This window comes from Notechis scutatus, chromosome 16 (assembly GCF_049901735.1).
Source record: "Notechis scutatus isolate UNSWTSFEM ecotype Mainland chromosome 16, rNotScu1.2, whole genome shotgun sequence".
NCBI lineage: Eukaryota > Metazoa > Chordata > Lepidosauria > Squamata > Elapidae > Notechis > Notechis scutatus.
Window position 1 is genome coordinate 4957401 of NC_142024.1, and position 21417 is coordinate 4978817.

The window sequence follows — 21417 nt, forward strand, 5'->3', positions numbered from 1 at the left end:
TTTCTAAGCTTTATCCAACAACTATGTTTTATTTCGCAGCACTCAAAATAATAAAATAAAATACACCTGTTTGTGCAAAAGTATAATTCCCCCATACTTTGGGGGGAAAATACCCAGTGAAAAGAAACTAAAGGGAAAAAAACACACAAAAATCTATTTCAAGATATGTACAATATTCTCTTGGCTACTTCTCAATTTGCGGATATTTAAAAAAAAAATCAGGTTTGCTTTGAAAAGGGTTGATTCTGGTTGCAAGGGAAACAAACACATCAACCTGTTTTGGAAAACAAAAATAAAAACGACAAAAGAAATAGAAAACTGGCAAATTGTTCGGAGCCCAAGTTAAATTCAGTGTAGAAATATCCCCTGGGGTGGAAATTATTTTTAAGGTGGCCTCTAAATCCACTGCAGGCTTACCTTGAATGCAGGGATCTGTAGATCTGCCTCCAAAAAAAAAATGCATGAGTGATATCTAGCATCCTGGTTAGATCCTGGCTAAGATGAAACCCCTTGAGAGGCTAGCTTTCTACATTTAGGAAATGTTTTCCTATCTCAAATTTTTAACCGCCTGGGACCCGGAACAAAAAGTTGAGATGGTTTTGTTAAATTTAGAAGTGGTTCTCATGAACATTGGGGCAGAAACAAACACTTTGCAAAGAGACCACTGTGGTATAGCATAAAACTTGCAAAATGCAGTTGTGTTATAATAAGACAGCCAGGGATTGGCCTGACTTGGGAAAATAAGGCTTTTAATCTAACCCATTTACAAAGCCATTTCTTTTCATTTCATCTAACTAACTAAAGGCACTTCATCTAACACATCTTCAAGACCCCTGGGTTGTGTGTGTGTGTGTCACAAAATGCACCTCTCAAATTTAGAGGGGGAGACTCTTTCCACAGTTAAATTAGGTGTTATCTAAAAACAGAAGCCCCAACATTATTAAGTGAAAATTATATACATGCTCCCACATAAGGGAGCCCAAATGCATCCCTATTCAAGAACAACAACAACAAAATACTGATAATTTTTTTCAGAGTCCACCCGATGGAAAATGCTTTTTTTTTCCCCCCGAGCATGCACCCAGATTAGCTGCATCTCTTCCAAAAACAGGATCTTATTCCACGCAAAATCTCGCTAACTCCAGGCCCAACTTGGAAGGCAACGGCCAAAAAAATGGCAAAAGTTTGGTCACCCTGTTTTCTCCTTGAAATAAGTTTTTGTCCAACAGCGAGGAGAGGAGATGCCAGAGGTGCTTAAGGTAGATTGTTCGGTGGCTTTACACGGGGAAAAATTTGACTGTTGCCAAGACCTTACAATGCGCTGCTTCTCTCTCCATCCATTTTCTTGCTGTACGGCACGGAAACGGCGGTGAAATCTTTCAATTCGTCTTTCTCGCCTGGATCTTCGGTACCGTTCCTCTTAGCCATGATCTGGTTGATCTCCATAAAGGTTTTGTTCTTGGTTTCGGGGACAATGAGAAAGACGTAGACGGCGGTGGCCAAACAGACGGCACCAAAAATGAGGAAGCAGTAGGGGCCCAGCCCTTGCTGGAGAAGGAACACGAAGATATTTGTTAAAGAGAAGATAAACGTTGCCTCGGTCAGCAGCTCTACAAATTATTATTATTATTTTTTAAATTTGGGGAGGAAAACTTTTTTTGTTGTAGTTTAGAATGGTCACTAAATGAACGTCAAGAATTACCTTTGTGGGTCATACCACCTGTGATGACCCAAAGGGGCGTGGCACAAAAGCCACACAGTCACAAAAGTAGGTAAAGTCCCTTTAATACCTCCAACTTGGCCCCCAATGTCCAGTTATCATCGGCTGGAGAAAAAACTCTCCCGAGAAGAGTTTTTAAAGGGAAGAAATTCCAGCTGAACCCAAAGTACAGATAAATTATAAATGAAAACCAACACAAACTACATGTCAGCCATTAACCAGAGGAAACACACACAGTTGGGAGGACACCAGAACCCAGATAAGACTTGACAAAGATAATTCACGCTTTGCTTCCAGCAAGGTTCTGTGTGCAACATGCCCTTTTTATCCTGTTTTCCCAGCTGTGGCCAATGAAGGGAATCAGGGCCCCTTTCTCCCCCCATAACCCATGTTGCTCCCTTATCCGTTCCTCCCTGCGTGCCCTAGAATGAAGACGGGGTGGGGGCCTGGGTCTTCCTCTGAATTCCTTCTCCCTTTCTCTCCCTCTCCTCTGCTCTGCCCAGCCAGACTGTGCCCTTCCCCAGTTCCTTCCACAGCCACCAGAGCCACACTCCCACTCCCTGTCAGCTGCTCCATCTCCCCCTCGGAATCAGATTCCAACAGGGGCATAGTCAGATTTCTAACTTTTGCATCATCTTTTAACGACACCATAATCCCTTGTGGGGTGGAGTCTGGGCAACTGAATGGAGCTAGCGGAGTGTTTTTTTTACTGGCCGGATGCCCTTCCCGTTGCCAATGCGGAGTTTTGTTCGGCAGATATATTCTCATTGTGCCCAGAGAGACAAATAGCTGCCTCTAACTAGGATCGAACTCACAGCCTCGTGATGGTGAGGCGAGAACTCCACCTCTAGGCCACCGTGTCACTCCTCTCTATTTTCGCATGTTTACACGCATTAATCGGAACGCGGGGCCAACCCTGTCTTCCCCCACCCCCATTGCAAAAACTTTCAAAACTTTTTACAAAGATTTTACCTCCAAATAGGTGAAAACCAGCCCCACGGTGAAATTCGACAGCCAATGCACCGAACCTCCCACCATGAAGGCAGCCGGACGAGAAGACTGGAGAAACATTTCCATTATCATAACGCTCGGAATTGGGCCTAGAAGGGAAGAAATTGGAAATAGAGAAAGGGAGGTGAGCGTCCTTTACCCAAGAAAAGCTAATTCATCTTCATGTCCCCCCTCCATCTTATGCCTACTCCTTTCGCTGTTGAGGTTGCTTCATGAGGACTAGATGCCTACAGTATGGTAATTATATATAATTCTATTATACATTATTAAAAGAGATCTTTAACAAGAGAAAAGCACTACAAAGAAGAGTGAATAGGACAGAACATAGAGAAAAAAATTAGAATTATGTTTTGACCGTTATAAATGCATTTCTATTTTATCTTCTTGTCTCAGGTTACATCATAATGCCCTGCTTCTATAATCACTCATAAATCACTATTTATTTATTTATTTTTGCTCCAAAAAGTCCATCAGGGATTTCCAGACAGAACTAAACGCAATTGACTTTTTTTTTTTTTTCCTAAATGAAAAGTTAAAATTTTGCCACCGTCACTGTGGGCTAGAAACATGAGGGGTTTTTAATTCGAATAAACTAAAGCTCAAGGCCACTTAACTTTATAATGTCCAGGACAATTGTGTGTTATAGAGACAATATATGTCATATTTAGTACTGAGTGGAGGGTGTGAATGCATTGAAAAGCCAACTTCGATTAGAATACAGAGTCCCAGAGTTGGAAGGGACCTTGTAGGTCATCTAGTCTAGCCCCCTGCTCTAGCAGGAGACCCTATACCATTTCAGACAAAGTCACTGTCCAGTCTCTTCTTGAAAGGAGCGAAGGAGGGAGGGCGGGATGGAGGAAAGGAGGGATCAATGGAGAGAAGCAGAGTGGGGGAGAGAGGGATAAAATGGAAGGCTGATTTGTAGGTGTCCTCTGAGCATACATCCACAAATCTACTCACTTGCGCCAATGGCGTGTCCCACGACGTAAATGATTACGCAGGCAATGCTGATGTAGGGCATCCACCAGATCGCCTGGGGGTGGAATTTAATTATAAATTATAATTATAAATATATATATATATATATTTAAAAGACATTGAGACTTTGGAAAGAGTGCAGAGAAGAGCAATGATTAGGGGACTGGAGGCTAAAACATACGAAGAATGGTTTTGTCTAGTCTGATGAAAAGAAGGTCCAGGGGTGACATGATAGCAGTCTTCCAGTATCTCAGGGGCTGCCCCAAAGAAGAGGGAGTCAAGCTATTCTCTAAAGCACCTGAAGGCCAGACAAGAAGCAATGGATGGAAACTAATCAAGGAGAGAAGCAACCTTGAAATTAAGAAGAAATTTCTTTAAGCAGGGATTGGACTAGAAGAAAGAAAGAAAGAAAGAAAGAAAGAAAGAAAGAAAGAAAGAAAGAAAGAAAGAAAGAAAGAAAGAAAGAAAGAAAGAAAGAAAGAAAGAAAGAAAGAAAGAAAGAAAGAATTTCACTCCTTTCTTTTCGCTCTCTGGAAAATTAGGGAAGGTTTTTTTCGAGATGCTTCCCACACCCCTCTTCCTTCTGAGGGCTCACTTTCTCTTAGTCTTCCTCCTTTCTCCCAAGCCCACATCCCATTAAAGCAGGGGTCCCCAAACTTGGAACTTTTAAGACTTGTGGACTTCAACTCCCAGAATTCTCCAGCCAGCTGGCTTTAAGATGGGTGGACTCCAACTCCCAGAATTCCCCAGCTATGTTGGATGGAGAATTCTGGGAGTTGAAGTCCACAAGTCCTAAAGTTGCCAAGTTTGGAGACCTCTGCATTTAAAGAAAGGAAGCACGATGTGGTAGAATCTAGGCTAAAATTGTGGGGTTTTCCCCACAGATCCTCTTCCCTTCCAGCCAATCAAAAGCCTTTTTTAAAAAAAAAAATACCTTGAGATTCAGCGCAATGGTTAACATGGTACAGGCGGCACAACAGATGCCAAAACCAGCCAGAAGCAAAATCCTTCGTCCCAGGGCCTCAACGACAAATACCTGCCAAGGGGGGAGAAACAAAACTTAGATTGGGAAACCGAAGACCATAAGGCACCGCCATGCTGAGAAGAGCTCCCCCACCATCCTTCCTTTGCATGCCCCCCCAAATCTTTCAAAAATGCAATTCGTTGGCAAGCTCTAGTTTTCCACATTTCTTTCCTAAACACCTGGGAAGAATAAGAGTTCCTAAAATCCACTTTTAATTCCCCCTTTTCTATTAGTTTGGCTAGGAAGTAAGAAGCCATTTTGCAGGGCATATCTTTCTTGCCACAGGTGCGTTAAGTGAACCCCTGCCGTGGATAAAGTCAGTAACCTCTCCCACAAAGCCAAATCAAAATAAAATCATACCGCAACGATAGTCATCAATACGTTCACAGCTCCCGTTCCCACCGTGACAAACTGAACGTGGTTTTCTTCTATTCCTGCATTCGAGTAGATCCGGTCGGCGTAATAGTACACCTGCAAATCAGGTTGAAAACAGGGTTGTAGGTTCGAGAAAGCGAATTTTGACATCCCCTGGTGTCTATGGCCTCAAGATTTCCTCGTGGTCTCCTCTCCATTAATCAAATTTGACATCCTCTGGCCTCTACAGTTTCAAGATTTCCTCGTGATCTTCCCTCCAATAATCAAATTTGACACCTCCTAGTCTCTACAGCCTCGAGATTTCCTTGTGGTCTCCCCTCCAATAATCCCCTGGCCTCTACGGCTTCAAGATTTCCTCATGGTCTCCCCTCCAATAATCAAATTTGATATCCCCTAGTCCCTACAGCCTCAAGATTTCCTCGTGGTCTCCCCTCCAATAATCAAATTTGATATCCCCTAGTCCCTACAGCTTCAAGATTTCCTCGTGGTCTCCTCTCCATTAATCAAATTTGACATCCTCTGGCCTCTACAGTTTCAAGATTTCCTCGTGGTCTTCCCTCCAATAATCAAATTTGACACCCCCTAGTCTCTACAGCCTCAAGATTTCCTTGTGGTCTCCCCTCCAATAATCAAATTTGATATCCCCTAGTCCCTACAGCCTCAAGATTTCCTTGTGGTCTCCTCTCCAATAATCAAATTTGACATCCCCTGGCCTCTACGGCTTCAATATTTCCTCGCGATCTCCCCTCCAATCATGGAATTTGACATTCCCTGGTCTCTCTACATGATTTCCTCGTGGTCTCCTTTCCAATAACCACACCACGCCCACGCCTGCCTCAACACAGGTTATTGATTTTCTTTCCACCTTTGACTTTCAATCCTCTCCACACAGTATCTCGTGTGAGTGAGGGGTGAGACTGGATAACCTCTAAGGACCTCCCAGGTTTCTCAAAAAACCCCGCCATTGAGTGGTTCTTCCTTACCGCGTTGACCCCGGAGAGCTGCTGCCCCATCATCATGACGATGATGGAGATGAGCTGCCAGCGAAGGCCTGGATAGGTGAAGAGAGCCAGCACGGACATCCGTCCCTCGGCTTTCTCCGCTTGGTCTTCCTGCCTCATCTCGTCCATCTCCTCTTCCACGTCGTCCGAGCCTCGCAGCTTCCTCAAAGCTGGAGAAGAAGGAGAAGGAGAAGGAGAAGGAGAAGGAGGAGGAGGAGGAAGGAGGAGGAGGAGGAGGAGGAAGGAGAAGGAGAGGAGGAGAGAAGAGGAGGAGGAGAGGAGAGGAGGAGGAGAAGAAGAAGAGGAAGAGGAGAAGAAGAAGAAGGAAGAAGAAGAAGGAAGAAGAAGAGGAGAAGAAGGAAGAAGAAGAAGAAGAGGAGAAGAAGAAGAAGAAGAAGAAAGAAGAGAGAAAAATTAATCTCAGAGGAAGAAGGAGTGCAAAACTCATTTGGAGAAGATTGCTCACTCTGCAAGGGAGAAGGAGAATTGAGAGCGTAAGGAGAAGGACAGAAGGAGAAGGAGAAGAGAAGCAGGAGAAACGAAGAGACTCTGAAGAAGAAGAAGAAGCTTTCTGGATCAGCAGGTAGAAGAAGGGACTCTCGGGAAAAAGGGCAGGAGGATAAGCTGTAACATGGCAGGGACTCTCCGTCAGACCCATGAGGATCGGCCACCCTGCAGGGAAAGAGGAAACATGTCACAACACCCAGCAATGCCTACACCAATCCCTGTCCCTGCACAACACCCCACAATGCCTACACCAATTCTCGTCCCTGCACAACACCCCGCAATGCCTACACCAATCCCTGTCCTTGCACAACACTCCACAATGCCTACACCAATTCTCGTCCCTGCACAACACCCCGCAATGCCTACACCAATCCCTGTCCCTGCACAACACTCCACAATGCCTACACCAATCCCTGTCCTTGCACAACACCCCACAATGCCTACACCAATCCCTGTCCCTGCACAACACCCCACAATGCCTACACCAATTCTCGTCCCTGCACAACACCCCGCAATGCCTACACCAATCCCAGTCCCTGCACAACAATGCACAACAGCTACACCATTCCCTGTCCCTGCCCAACACAACACAACAAGGTGTACACCGATCCCCGTCCTTCCACAACTCCCCGCAACAACGTCTACACCAACCCCGTCTCTCTGGTTTACCTTCGGCGCTTCCGAGGATCATTCTCATCCCGAGAATCTGAGCCGCCAGGATTCCCACTGTGATGAACAGCTGCGGCATCACCCCGATGGCTCCTCGGAGGTTTTTGGGGGACATCTCTCCAAGGTACATGGGGACAACGTTGGAAGAAAGGCCTAACGTGGAAAACAAGAACAGATTCAGGATAGTATTGGGGTAAACAACCCTCACTGCCCCACTAAAGGATGGTTTTCTTGACAACAACATTGTGTGTTTCACTGGTCAAGGATGATTCCTTGATTTCTCTACCCTTTGGCTGAAAATATATAAATATATATCTTCATCTTCTATATATTCATCTTCCTCTTCTATATCCCCAACCTCTAACTCATTGTATCTCAACTTTGAAGACTGGTGGACTTCAACTCCCAGAATTCCCCACTCCCCGCCTCTTTTTAACACAAAGACGGAAAATGGCCTCTAAGATGGACGAGGTGTTAGTGCCAAGGTCTCACCTGCGCAGATGCCAATAACAATGCGGCAAATGATGATCACTTCGAAGGTCTTGGCTACCTTGGAGATCCCCATGAGGATGGCGGGGACGATGGAGAAGAGGTTGTTGATGAGGAGGGTGCCCTTTCTGGAAAGGAGGAGAACATCTCAAGAGCTTCAGAAGATTCAACCTGGAGCTCTAAAGGATGAAGGTCTGTCCCTCAACCTTCTTCCTCTTTAAACAAGACCCTTCCGTGGCCCACAGAAGACCATCCCAGGAGGTCCTCTTTGCTTGGACATCCAACCACACCCAGGAGGAAAGCCAAGCCAGATGTTTCTCCTGGCACTGGGAATGTCTTCCATCTCCCAGGCCAGCAGGAACCTCACACCCGGCCCAGGATGCGAATTGTGAAAACAAAGAAGGAAACCTACCTGCCACAGTTGTTCACCATGGGCCCCACCATTAGTGATCCAAAGAAACCCCCAAGTGGGAAGAAGGACACACTCAGAGACCAGAGGGCAGTCATCAAGCTCTCGTCCATATATTTACTGTACCGTCCCTGGTACGTTTCATTGTAAAATTGTTGCATGAACTGGAAAAAGAATGGATGGAAGAAAGGACCAATTAGAGGAGGATCAAGAAGTATCCCAATTTGTGATAGCGGGGGCTCCCAATGGGTTAGATACCCATTATCCTCACCCAGCAAAATTTTGAGGGTTGCAGTACAAAGTACCTTAGTAGGCCCAAATGGTTTTAAGCAATATTAAGAGTTTATCATTTCGGCTTAAACAAGTCCCCACTCACAGGTACTTCTTTCTGTTAGAAAATTCTGTTTTATATAAAGCACCACAGAGCAAATAAAGAGCACCGTCACCATGTACTTTACTGCTCAACTGTATGACTGTAACAGGAAACTCTACTAAAGAAACCATAGATTATAACCACAGATGCACACTAAACGCTGCCATCTGCTGGCCGAGTAGTCATTGCAGTACAAAATACATTCTAACACATATTAAAAACACTTTCTAAATGTGTGTTTCTCAATTTCGACTACTTTTAAGAGATGTGGGCTCACATCTTTAAAAAGAGGCCAAGGGGTTGAGAAACACCGCTCCCTTTTTCTTAAGCCAAACTGAAAAAATATAAACACTGTCGGCCATTTGGGCATCTCTACCTTCTTTGAAAATTATACACCGCCAATAAATGCCTCCCTCCCCCCAAATGGATTAAATAACCCCCAATGTACCGGTGCTGGAGAATTGATCACAGAGACATTATATCCATACTGGAAGGATGATCCGAAGGCTGCGATGAGGGTCACTAGAGCAAGCATCACAGTCATTTTCTGCAAAAACAAAAAACAACAAAAACCAAGCGATGCAGAGACGGTATTCCTGAACCGACAGAGATAAGCTAAGATGACTGAATTACTTTTCAAAAAAAATCCTTCTTAACTGACCCTGCTAGCTAGCTAGCTGACTAGGTTGAATACCTGTGTCTTCCCGTCTGCAAAAATGGGAAAGTAACTTACAAGAATTAACTTAGAGCATCCTCTTAACCAGCTAAGCTGTGCAAATATTTGGAGCATTTAGCACATACAGAGGAGTGGGGTGGGACCTCAAATCTGAATGGACCCTGATTTGTTTTTTCTTGTTTTGCTTCTTCTTTTTCCCCTCCAGCCTTATCTTCTTGAGATAAGGACAGGTTGATCCAGTTGCTGATTAAGGAGGAAAGAAATGGGTATATTTTTGTCCTGAATTAGGCAGAAGAAGGCAGAGGAGAAGAAATAACCATGAAAAAGACTTTGCATATCAGTGATAAACATGCCCTGGCATATTTGCAAACTGTGTGGATGTTCATTGCTCCCATGGAAAACTCTCTGTCCCGAATAATGGACAAGAAGAATTCTACAAAAAACTCCACAAGATATTTGAAATAGAATATGAAATATGAATTATATATAATTTTTCTATTTTATCCAGAAAAAATGGGGAAAATTCCTTTTTTTCCCATGCTAAACTTTGATAAGGATTAGAGATTTATATCTCTATTTAATATTTCTCTCTCCCTCTCTCATATATATGTCTCCCAACCTCAAAACAAAAATCCATACTCACCCCCTTCTGGGGCGGTCTCTGTGGCACGGGCTGTGGCATTTTCACGCTTTCCTGCTCTCTGTGGACCTAAAAGAGGGGAATGGAGAAAGGAAGAAAAATAACAATACACTCCAAGGACAAGGTTATAAATGCCTGCAATTAAATGCCCCTGAACAAGGATAAGTTGGTGACGCATAGCAATTTATTTTACAACTTTGCTCCTGGATAAAATGGATACTTTGACAACTTCTTACAAAACTTTTCCCCCCTCCTTCTAGTTCAAAGCATAAGATGGTTGTAGGGATGGAAGAGGAAGAAATGGGTTCAAATCATGCTTTTGGCCCAGTGGGGTGGGGAGAGAAAAAAGGGATCATTTGTTTCATTTCCCCAAATCTCTTTGCCGTACTTCAAAAATTCTTTTAAGAGGTTTGGACTTCAACTCCCAGAATTCCCCAGCCCTCTAGGAAATTCTGGGAATTGAACATCCTAAAATGCCCAAGGCTGAGAAACACTGCCCTATATACAAATGCCTTATTGGAATTGTAGTAGGGGGCATCATGAGAAAAAAAATGGATTGTAAATCACATATTTCCTCTCTCTCTCTCTCTCCTCCTTTTTCAACCCGAGAAGATTTTAAAAGTCCGTTTTAAAAGTTAGGCAGAAAGTTTAACAAGCAGAATAAGGGAGTAAAAAAATAATAAGGATAATTGTTTTATTTAATGCCATCCAGATTAGAAACAGCAAATTCCAGGTTTTGGAGACCAGAATACCTCACTACCCTAGATAAGAAGCAGGAGGCTGAGTTTGGGGAAAATATTTTTTTTATTAAAAGTTGCTATTTCTAAAAAAAAATATGAGCATTTTGAAGGTTGATTATGTCCAGCAATTGTCTATGCTACATCAATCCTATTAAAAAAAAAAACAGTGGCTGATAGGAGTTGTAGTCCTCAAGGCTTCTATCACAGAAAACCACTTCCAATTTCTTAGTGTGCTTTCCAACACATCAAGAACAGGGAAAAACACACACACACACACTCAACACCCAGCTAAAATCCTAAAGCATCACACACAAAAGGAGATTCTCTTTTCGGATATATAAATCAACCTAGCTAGCTAAGAATCAAACTGAAGTTAGGAAAATAAGTTTGCATGAAAAGCCGCTGTCCTCACAAAGCCAGGGGAAAATAATGGCACCAAGGCCGTTCATTTCCCCTGTAGTGGAATTTTTACAACAAAAGGATGAGCTAAGCCTCCAGGGAAAAGGAGCTAGCCAGGAGCCAATTCCAGCTTTTTTTTTTTTTTTTTTAAATGTAGTATTTTTTTTAAAGGATTTTCTCAAAGGATGAAGCAAAAATACAAAACATGAAAACAGCCAACTGCTTTCAATTTGAGAAATCTTCCCCAAGGGTTTTATTAATTCTAAATAACTCCAAAAAAGTTTGTTTTTCTTCCTGGATTTTTCCGAAGCTTTCTCCTTTCCACTTCAATTTTCCCCAGCATTTTTCCCTCCCTCAATTCGTTTCCCCTCCCTCGCTGGCTGGGGATGATGGGGACCAACTCCGATCAAAAACCCAACAACATCGCCGTTTATGAGCGCATCCTTGCAAAGTTTATTATCCCAACTTCCTCCAAATAAATAAATAAAACGATTTTGCCCAGAGAATTCTTCCTTCTGGAGTCTTACCCGAGACGATTCCCAAAACAAATCCGCTTTTATTTTGTACCTCTTTCGTTTTATTTGCCTTACCTTCCAAAAAAATTGCAAAAACAATTCCTCTTTTCAGCCAGCAATTTCCCTCTTGCAGAAAAAAAAAAGGTCTAGATACCCTCAAAGCCTTAACTGGTGTGATTCAGCAAGCCAGAGACCACCCAGCATCCTATATATATCCCTGTCTTGTTCTGATCCCACCCCCTTCCTCCCCAGAAAATTCCTTTTTCTTCTTCTAAGGGTATTTGAGAGGGAACCATTGCTTACGTGACCCCTAACAGATAAGCCCTCGAGGCACCCCCTGCACAGCCAACTCCTTTCCTGGCTGTGATGACCTCCATAACCCTTGAGTAAAAAATCACTGCAACACGTAGACACAGAGAACACAAAGCCACCCCCCAATTTTATTTTTTTCTGGTGGGGAAGAAATTCTTCATTCTCCTTGGGGTGCACAATGCTTTCCCTGCTTTGCTGCTACTACTCTTTGTAGAGTTGTAGACTTAAGATTTTTTTTTTCCAAGCCACCAGAAGAGGGGAGGCGGGAGAGTTATCTATCTCTGTTTGCAAAGGAATTTGATGCTTCCTAAGGGTATATATAAAACAAACTTCCTGTTTGTTTGGAAAAAATGTAGTAGAGCAACCTTCCATATGGCTGCATGCAGGAAAAATAAAATAGGTGCTACGGAACAATTAAATATTTATTTATATATTTATACATATTAAAAAAATTCAACACTTTATTGGGTTTTTCCGTTTATACATAATACCATTACTAATTGAACAATACTGTGACAATATATATACATTTATACAGCCTATCCAATCTTTCAATACACACTACTTCCGTACCCTCATAACAATTTATATACATTATTTACATTTTCTATTCTTATATCTACTGTCAATCCAGATATACCATGTTTCCTATATTGTATTGTATTCTGTGTCAGCTTTTCCTTTTAGTTCCATAGTTAATTTATCCATTTCCACCCACTCCAAGATTTATATACTTATATATAAATTAACTGTTGTATTTTATCCAGCAAAAATGGGCAAAATCGCTTTTTTTACCATGCTAAACTCTCTATTTATTCTTTCTCTCTTTCCTTCCCTCCCTCCTCCCTCCTCCCCCTCTCTCTCTCTCTCTCTCTCTCTATATATATATATATATATATATATATATATATATATATACACACACACACACACACACACACACACACACATACATACATACACACACACACACACACACACACACACACACACATTTCCAATCCTTATTGCAGTTTAGCAATCAAAATATGCAGTGATTTTGCAGGTCAAATATCTGGGGAGGTCAGATTTGGAGAATGGGAGATAAACTTTTTTTTAAAGTACATATAGTTGTAATTTCTATTTTCTTTTTTTTCCCCCATCTGGTTTAGCTGAAAAACCAGGACCAGGGATAAATGGAGGCCAAATTTTATTTATATCCAGTTTTTCCCTCTTCTCTATAAGACTTCATTATTTCATCCTATACTCTAGCTTAAAGTTTGTAAATATGCCAGGGCATGTTTATCACTGATATGCAAAGTCTTTTTCATAGTTATTTCTTCTCCTCTGCCTTCCTCTGCCTAATTCAGGACAAAAATATACACATTTCTTTCCTCCTTAATCAGTAACTAAATCAACCTGCCCTTATCTTAAGAAGAAGCTAATCCCTGCCTGCAGGCTGGAGGGGGAAAGAGGAAATCCATAAAATCCATAAAATCCATAAAATGTAACCTTTGCAAAAATGGGAACTGCCTTTTCCTATTGTTCTGAAAGCTTGGCATCTTTAAAATGTGAAATTCCCCCAACCCAAATACTTTTAAGATATGCGGACTTCAACTCCAAGAATTCCTCAGCCAGCTATGCATAGACACACACACACACACACAGACACCTGGCTGGGGAACTGTGGGAACTGAAGTCCACATATTTTAAAAATTGACAAAGTTGAGAAATAATTAAATGCGCGCCTGGAATTGACTTCTGTGCTCAGCTTAATAAGTCTTCCTCCTTCACTCACCTATTACAAGAAGTGGGAATTTTGTAGCAACGCTGTTTTCCCCAGCCGCAGGAAAAATTTCAAGGGATTGATGCTCTCCTTCATGGTTTCTCCATCAGCCAAGTTTCTCACCGCTTTGAGAAACTAAACACTCCAATTTGGGCTTCGCTGCACCTGGAAATATAAGAAAAATATAGCGGCGTAGACATTATATTGCATTTCCCTCCCAGCATATGCACCAAGACAAATTCCTTGTGTGTCCAATCACACTTGGCCAATAAAGAATTCCATTGTATTTCTATTATATTCTATGTACACTGGAAGAAAGCAGCCTCAAGAAGGAGGGAACTTGGGTGATGAGATGAAACTGTTTTGGAATTCAAAGGGTTGGCTTTTGATTTTGAACCTGCTGGTTGATGTTCAAAGGGGCCACCGGCGCTTTTCAAACCGTCTAATAGTTCTTTTTAATACATTCTCTTTGTTTTCAACAATCCAAGTTTTTTCTGTTGGCTTTGAGTTATTTCCAACAACCTCTAGCCTTCCTTTTAAACTAGCTATACCCAATTTCTGCAACTGTATATTTTGGCCTCCAGCCCCCTAATCATCCTGGTTGCTCTTCTCTGCACTCTTTCCAGAGTTTCTGCGTCTTTTTTTTTTTTATATATAATGTGATGACCAAAACTGGATGCGGCATTCCAAGTGCGGCCTTATCTAAGGCTTTATAAAAGGCGCATGGAACGCTGTTCCCTTCCCACCAAAGGGGTCCCTATTTTTCTACTTGCATTTTTTTTAATGTGCTTTCGAACTGCTAGGTTGGCAGAAGCTGGGACAAGGAACGGGAGCTCACTCCATTACACGGCGCTAGGGATTCGAACCGCCAAACTGCCGACCTATTGGAGGTGGTGACCCTTTGAAAGCTGCGTGCAAAGAAATTTCATTTTAATGTATGCCGATTAGTGTTAAATTATTCTGAGTTCCTGTTTTCCAAATAAGCACTGTTCTCTTAATCTGTGTGGATTATATTATATATTTACCTGTTTATTTTTTTCTGCTGAGCCCAGCTGATCTTTGGCACAGCTTTCCAAGTCAGCAAATGTTCAGTTAATAAGAACAATTTAACTGACTGATAACCCAAATGCTATCAGATGACCAAGTTGTTTTTTTTTTTTACTTTCAGCTGCTGCATTCTAAGATCATTGCAAAGAAGGAACTGGTTAAGTTCTCACAGGAAGCAAAGTCTGATATTAATCCTAATTGTAATATTATCAAACAGAGCAAACTCTATCGTTAATCAATAAATCTGTGTTTGTCCTCAGGTAAATTAGACTCCAAGTGAAGGATTTAAACTCGTGTTATCCCTGCTCTGAAAATTCATGGTGTTTGTTTTTTTCTTTGCGTAAAAAAAATAAGCAATCCCTCAAAATAGCACCTGTATTTTCTTCATGTCTGGCATAAAATCGTATTGCTTGCATGGATTTTCCAATCTCTTCCCAGATGTACATAAAAACCCCAACAGGCCTAAAGCTAATAAAGAATCCAGACCTCTTCATTTCCTGCTGTTCTTCTCGATTTGACAAATAAATTGTTTGATTTTTGAGCCATCCTCTTACATAAAAAGGCTATGAGATGGTGCCAAACGACTGGACAGCAATGCATGCTTTCAAAAATAAAGGAATATTGGCAGAATAAGTCAAAAACTGGGGTGTGGGGTGTGTGCCAAAGCAGTAAAGCTGGATATGTTATTCTACCCAGAATTCTGCACTCGGGAGCTATTTTAAATTTCAAAGCCCTGCCAAGTTTCTAGTCCTCAGAACAGGGAAAAGGAGAGAAAGAGTTGATTAAGGTACAAGCAGCCAAAGATTTATTGGCGCTATTAATCATCGCAGCCAGCCGGGCACTAATGCCTGTGGAAACAGGCTTTGGATGGAAGGCAAAGGCCGCAAGCACCTGAGTGTGTAATACACACACGGTTGTATAAACATGGAGTTTTCTCTCCCAACAGCCAGGACTGAAACTTTTTTCTTTCCCAGCCTGGGCTCCATTATGGTGGACAACTACCTGTGTATCTCGATGACCAAGATTGTTTCTGATGTTGCACTTCAGTTCTTCAGCCCTACCTGTGGCTTTGTTTCTCCGGGGCACGGAGTGAATTGGGCACCATGGTGGCTGCACTAAAAAATGGGACTCAGGTTGAACCCTTCCTGCCTTCCCAGCTGTGAAGTATTCCCAAAATCCTTGCATATCTCTTTCTCCACCCAAACATTCCTCCTGTCTCCCTTGCATTCTTCTGCCTTATCTCTTATCTTAATCCTTTGAAACACCCCAGCTTCTCTGACAACTGAAAAGGGGACTTTGGAGAGAGAAGGAGAGAGATAGAATGAGAAAAAGAGAACATTCTTTTTCCCCTCCCTTCTTTCCTTTCCTTTCATCCCTTTCCCCATTCATTCTCCTCCTCCTCTGTTTTAGCCCCATTCTTCCGCTTGCTACTTACGTTGGTGTAAATCACCAAACACCAGCTCTTCCGTGCCAACTCAGAAAGCTCAAACTGCCCAAGGAGCTGCTGATCCAGTTCTACAGAGGAATGATTGAGTCTGTCACCTGCACCTCTATAACTGTCTGGTTTGGTTCTGCAACCCAACAGGACAGACACAGACTCCAGAGAGGAATTAGGACTGCAGAAAATAGCAATTGCTACCAACCTGCCTCCCATGGAGGACCTGTATCCTGCACGAGGCAAAAAGAGGGCTGGGAAAATATCTACAGACCCCTCACATCCTGGACATAAACTGTTTCAACTCCTTCCCTCAAAACGATGCTGTAGAGCACTGCACACCAGAACAACTAGACACAAGGGGAGTTTTTTTCCTCCATGCCATCACTCTGCTAAACAAATAATTCCCTCAACAGTGTCCAACTATTTACTAAGTCTACACTACTATTACTATTAATCTTCTCATCGTTCCTATCACCCATCCCCTCCCACTTGTGACTGTATGACTGTAACTTTGTCGCTTATATCCTTACGATTTATATTGACTGTTTCCTAGTATGATTGGATTGCTTCTTATACCCTAGGACTATCATTAAGTGTTATACCTGATGATTCTCAACTCTTGACGAATGTATCTTTTCTTTTATGTACACTGAGAGCATTTGCACCAAGACAAATTCCTTGTGTGTGCAATTGCACTTGGCCAATAAAAGAATTCTATTCTATTCTATTCTATTCTATTCTATTCTATTCTATTCTATTCTATTCTATTCTATTCTATTCTATTCTATTCTATTCTATTCTATTCTATTCTATTCCATTCCATTCCATTCCATTCCATTCCATTCCATTCCATTCCATTCTATTCTATTCTATTCTATTCTATTCTATTCTATTCTATTCTTTTAATGGAATATGGGTAGTCCTTGACTTACGACCATGATTGGGCCTCCCAATTTTCCTCCCCCCCCCATTTTTAATTTCATTTTATGACAAGTCCATGTTTTGATTCAACAGCGAGTCAACCGGGTACATATATCTTTGTGCAAATATTTGTAATTCATATAGATTTCTTGCTATAGTATCAATGGTTACATTCATATGAAAAACCACTCAACCTTCTCTATATTATTCACGTAACAATCTTAATGCCTTTCGCCTTATATTCATTGAGCTTTCTCTCTTTATCTTCCCACCATTTATAAAATAAATCCCACCTCATACAGTATTGAGTTTCTTCTTTTTCTTTAATTGCCAATGTTAGTCTGTTCATTTCTGCAGATATTTTAACATTTTCTTAATCGCCTCGTCCTCTTATTGGTTTTTTTTTCACTTCTCCAATTTTGAGGAAATACAATTCTAACTGCCGTTAATGTATGCCTTCCAATTTTCCATTTGCTAACCAGGGCAATTGTTAACCTGGATTTTGCCGCATTTTTCCACTTTGGGGGGGACACCATTGCTAAGCGACTCGACTGCCGTTGTTAAGTGAAGCATGCCATCATTGGCTTCCCCCCATGACTTGGCTTGTCGGAAACTGGCACACATGGTGATCCCTTGACCCCAGGGACGTGGAGACCACAAGGTCCGACTCTTGAGTGGGGGTCTTCAAACTGACCGTTTAAGACTCATGGGCTCAAACCCAGAACCCCTCCAGTCAGTTAGAGCTCAGGAATTCTGGGAGTGAGTTCCAAGAAACTGCAAGTTTGAAGCTTGAAGTCAAACCACCTTCAGGCGCCCAGATTGCAATCTGCTTGGGGCAGAGATCTCTGGCTTAACTCCAGAGGGAGGCCGATGGGATCCATCAATCATTAAACCTTGCTCTTCTCTTATCCAGACAACAAACAGGTGTTTCGCCTTTTTTTCGTCCCCAGGAAATGAGAGGTAGATTTTATAAATACATCCTCTTTGATCTTCCCCTTCCCCACCATTGAATGCTGTCCAAAACTCTGGTGCTAGGAAATCCACATTTGCTGTTTTTAACAAGCATGTTTTTGCTTTAAAGTGGCTAGCAAATTGTGTGTGTGTGTGTGTGTGTGTGTGTGTGAAGCTTTGCAGAATTGCAGTTAGCAATGAAAACCTTTACAGAAATTAGAATTAAAATAACAAGAGTTTGAAGGGACCTTGGAGATGTTCTAGTCATGTTAGGTTAGAACACGAGCCATCATCCTGTGTCTCCATTGCAGTAGCTCCAAACAACCCCTGGCAAATTTTTTAGTTAGCTTGTTTCACCCTTTTAAGATAACATCCTAGCAAAAGTTATCTTTTCACTTCCTAAATGTATACAGAAAGGAAGTGTACAGGCTCAGCCTATAAGAATCTTGGAGCGAAGATGACAGAAGTTTCAAATAAGATTTAAAAGGTGAAATGTTTTTCTGGAAGAAGCAGAAACAGGTGAAAAGAATTTTTTTTTTTTTTTTGTATTCTCCAGAAACCTCCAGTGAATGAGATCCAAAAATAGTATTTTGCGAAAGTTGACCTGGCTTTGATTGAAATAAAAATTCTTGGCAGTCTTCTCAAACGTTCCTGATTTGAATATTTTTTTAAAAAAAACCTGCCTTTTTTTTAAAAAAAATCTTTTTTTAAGTATCCAAGGTTTATTTGCAGAGAGCTGGAATTGAAAAGCCCAGCTTCTAAAAAAAGGCCTCAGTTTTGTTCGGATCAAAGATGACTGACCACTGGTGCATGTGGTAAAAATAAATCAATCAATCACGTGATGAGATTAAAAAATAATTTGGAATTTGCAGGGGGCAGCAATAAAAATGGGACTTTGGTCCTAGCTTTTTCGTTTTGTGCACTTTTCTATTTTGTTTCGGTCCAGATTGGAATTCTGTTCTGGACTGAGCTAGCATTTTCATTCTTTCTCTCCCTTGCATAAATCGAGTTTTCGTCATTCCAGACTCAAAAACTTTCCTTGAAGTCTCTTTGGGGCGTATACAGATAACAGATAATCAGAGTTGGAAGGGACCTTGTAGGTCATCTAGTCCAACCCCCTGCCCAAGCAGGAAACCCTACACCATTTCTGACAGAGGGCAGTCCAGTCTCTTCTTGAAAGCCTCCAGGGATGAAGCTTCCACAACTTCCAAAGGCAACTTTTCTCTTCTATCGGTTGATGGTGCTCCCTGTCAGAAAAGTTATCCTTATTTCCAGGTTGAATCTCTCCTTGATCAGTTTCTATCCATTATTCCTTGTCTGGCCTTCGGGTGCCTTGGGGAATAGCTTGACCCCCTTCCTCCTCTCTGTGGCAGCCCCCCAAATATTGGAACACTGCTATCATACAGGAAATCCTCACTTACAACAGTTCGTGTAAGTGACCGTTTCAAAGTTACAATAGCGCTGAAAAAAAGTGACTTGCTATGACCGTTTCTCACACACTTATGTCCATTGCAGCATCCCCCATTCATGACTCGTATTTATGACGGTTGCAGTGTCTCCGGGGGGTGGGGGGGTGAGGCGATCCCATTTTGCGACCTTCTGACAATGCGGAAGCCAGTTCCACTTAACGACTGTGCTATTCACTAAAGAAAGGCAGTGATTCACTTAACAACGGTGGAAATAAAAGTCGTAAAAGGAGCATTAACCAATGTCTCACTTAACCACGGAAAATTTTGGGCTCAATGATGGTCGTAAGTCAAGGACCACCTGTGATCTGGCCCCTGAATAACTCCTCATAAAGACACGATGCCCATCAAAGCTACCTCCAAATGGGAGAGGTATAAATGGCCTGTGAACACAGCAGCAAATGGCAGAAGTTGGAATTTAGCTTGAATTTAGCTTCATTTCTCAAATCAGGAACCACTTGTCCTGGCCCAGAAAAAAAAAATGGCATTTTCTTTTCCAGCAGTCCCTTTCATTCATCTTTTGAACTAAAGCCATTCACTTTTCTTTAGCTGCATAATCCTGGGAACCACTGGGAAATTGGAAAAGACCTTCGCAATGAATTAGTTCAGCTGGGAAACTCAGAAGCTAAACTCAGAACCCAGAAGAGGGACAAGCAGGCAGGGATAATGGCCAAACCACTAAAAATGCAGCCTGCCACAGTTCAGAACTGCAGGGCAATTAAATGCTCAAGCATTACATAAAATGGCTTTATTTATCCTGCCGATAAGATGCCAATCGAAAGGAGAGGGGAAAAAAAATCAGGGGACATCATTCTGATCAATAAAATAATAAATGTCCTTCAGGTAGAAATCAGAACAAAAAGGCTGAATTTTTTCCTTTAAAAATATGGGAGATGCACTGAACTAAAATGCAGCCTAGAATAGGAAGAAAATAATAGGAATAAAATAAATAAATAAATAAATAAATAGGGAAAAAAATCCGTTGATTATAAGACAAGATAGACGTGATGACTAATGGCACAAAAAAACCAAACACACACACGTTTTTTACACACTCCCATTGTGTTTTTCTGCACACATTCCATTCACACATTTAAAGAGCCCCTCTTCAACTTACCTATTTCCCCGTCAAGCCCCTTTTCACATCCAAACCAGAGGAAGAAGAAAAGAAAAAGAACCAACCACAACTGCAAGATGAAACAAAAAAATCAAGCTAAAACAAAATGATTGTGTCTTTTCTTTCTTTCTTTCTTTCTTTCTTTCTTTCTTTCTTTCTTTCTTTCTTTCTTTCTTTCTTTCTTTCTTTCTTCTGCCTTTTGGACTTTGGTAGACAAAACCAAGTTACTTCACAGCTTGTGTTTGCTCTTTGGCCGCTGGGAATGACAATTTTCCTCTGTCCATCAGCCACACATTTTGCAAAAGTTAAAAGCCAAGGCCAGAATGGGTCATTAAATAAAAACAGGTATTTATCCCACAACTGCAATCCCTCACTGGGATCATTTTCAAACCTCAGCCCGGTGTGGTTGTCGGCAAGGAAGGCACGCAAGCTGAGAGCATTGCACACCTCCCTGTAACACACCTTACTTGGCAGGAAAAACAGAGCTGCGGGTATCTTAGCCACAAAACTGTCACGGGGACAGACAAACAAACACAACTCCCTTCCTTCAAAATTCTGCAGGGGAAAAAAAAAATGCAGTGGTTGGGATTAACAAGGAAAATAAACTTGAGGTCAAGAGAGAAGATAATATCTTGTTCCAAAACAGACACCAAGCCTGTTGGGCCGATCCTGCGCCCTTTATTAATTACAACCAAATTGTGACACGTGTAAAGGAAAATGCACCTGGGCTGGCACAGGCAAAAAAGCAAACCAAACCAAACCAAAGTGCCAAAGTGCCTCAAAGCCAAACCAAAGTGCCTTGCAGGGATGTGGGTGAAAATATATCCAGACAAGGGAAAGCGATGAAAACCTATTTTGCACAGTTGGTGTGCAT

General features: G+C 41.8%; 1 protein-coding gene across 1 annotated transcript; it reads right to left on the minus strand.

Moving 5' to 3' along the window:
- Window positions 1–8: 8 nt before the first annotated feature.
- Window positions 9–21012, minus strand: LOC113426370 (solute carrier family 2, facilitated glucose transporter member 5-like). The gene is made up of 14 exons (XM_087944474.1): window positions 20544–21012; window positions 13616–13768; window positions 9876–9941; window positions 9005–9103; window positions 8187–8347; window positions 7778–7902; window positions 7286–7438; window positions 6650–6781; window positions 6092–6279; window positions 5094–5204; window positions 4644–4745; window positions 3692–3764; window positions 2693–2820; window positions 9–1548 (listed from the first exon to the last, which is right to left on the minus strand). Exons 3-14 carry the CDS (start codon window positions 9912–9914, stop codon window positions 1312–1314), a joined length of 1548 nt encoding a protein of 515 aa, XP_087800600.1. The 5' UTR covers window positions 9915–9941; window positions 13616–13768; window positions 20544–21012; the 3' UTR covers window positions 9–1311.
- Window positions 21013–21417: the final 405 nt, after the last annotated feature.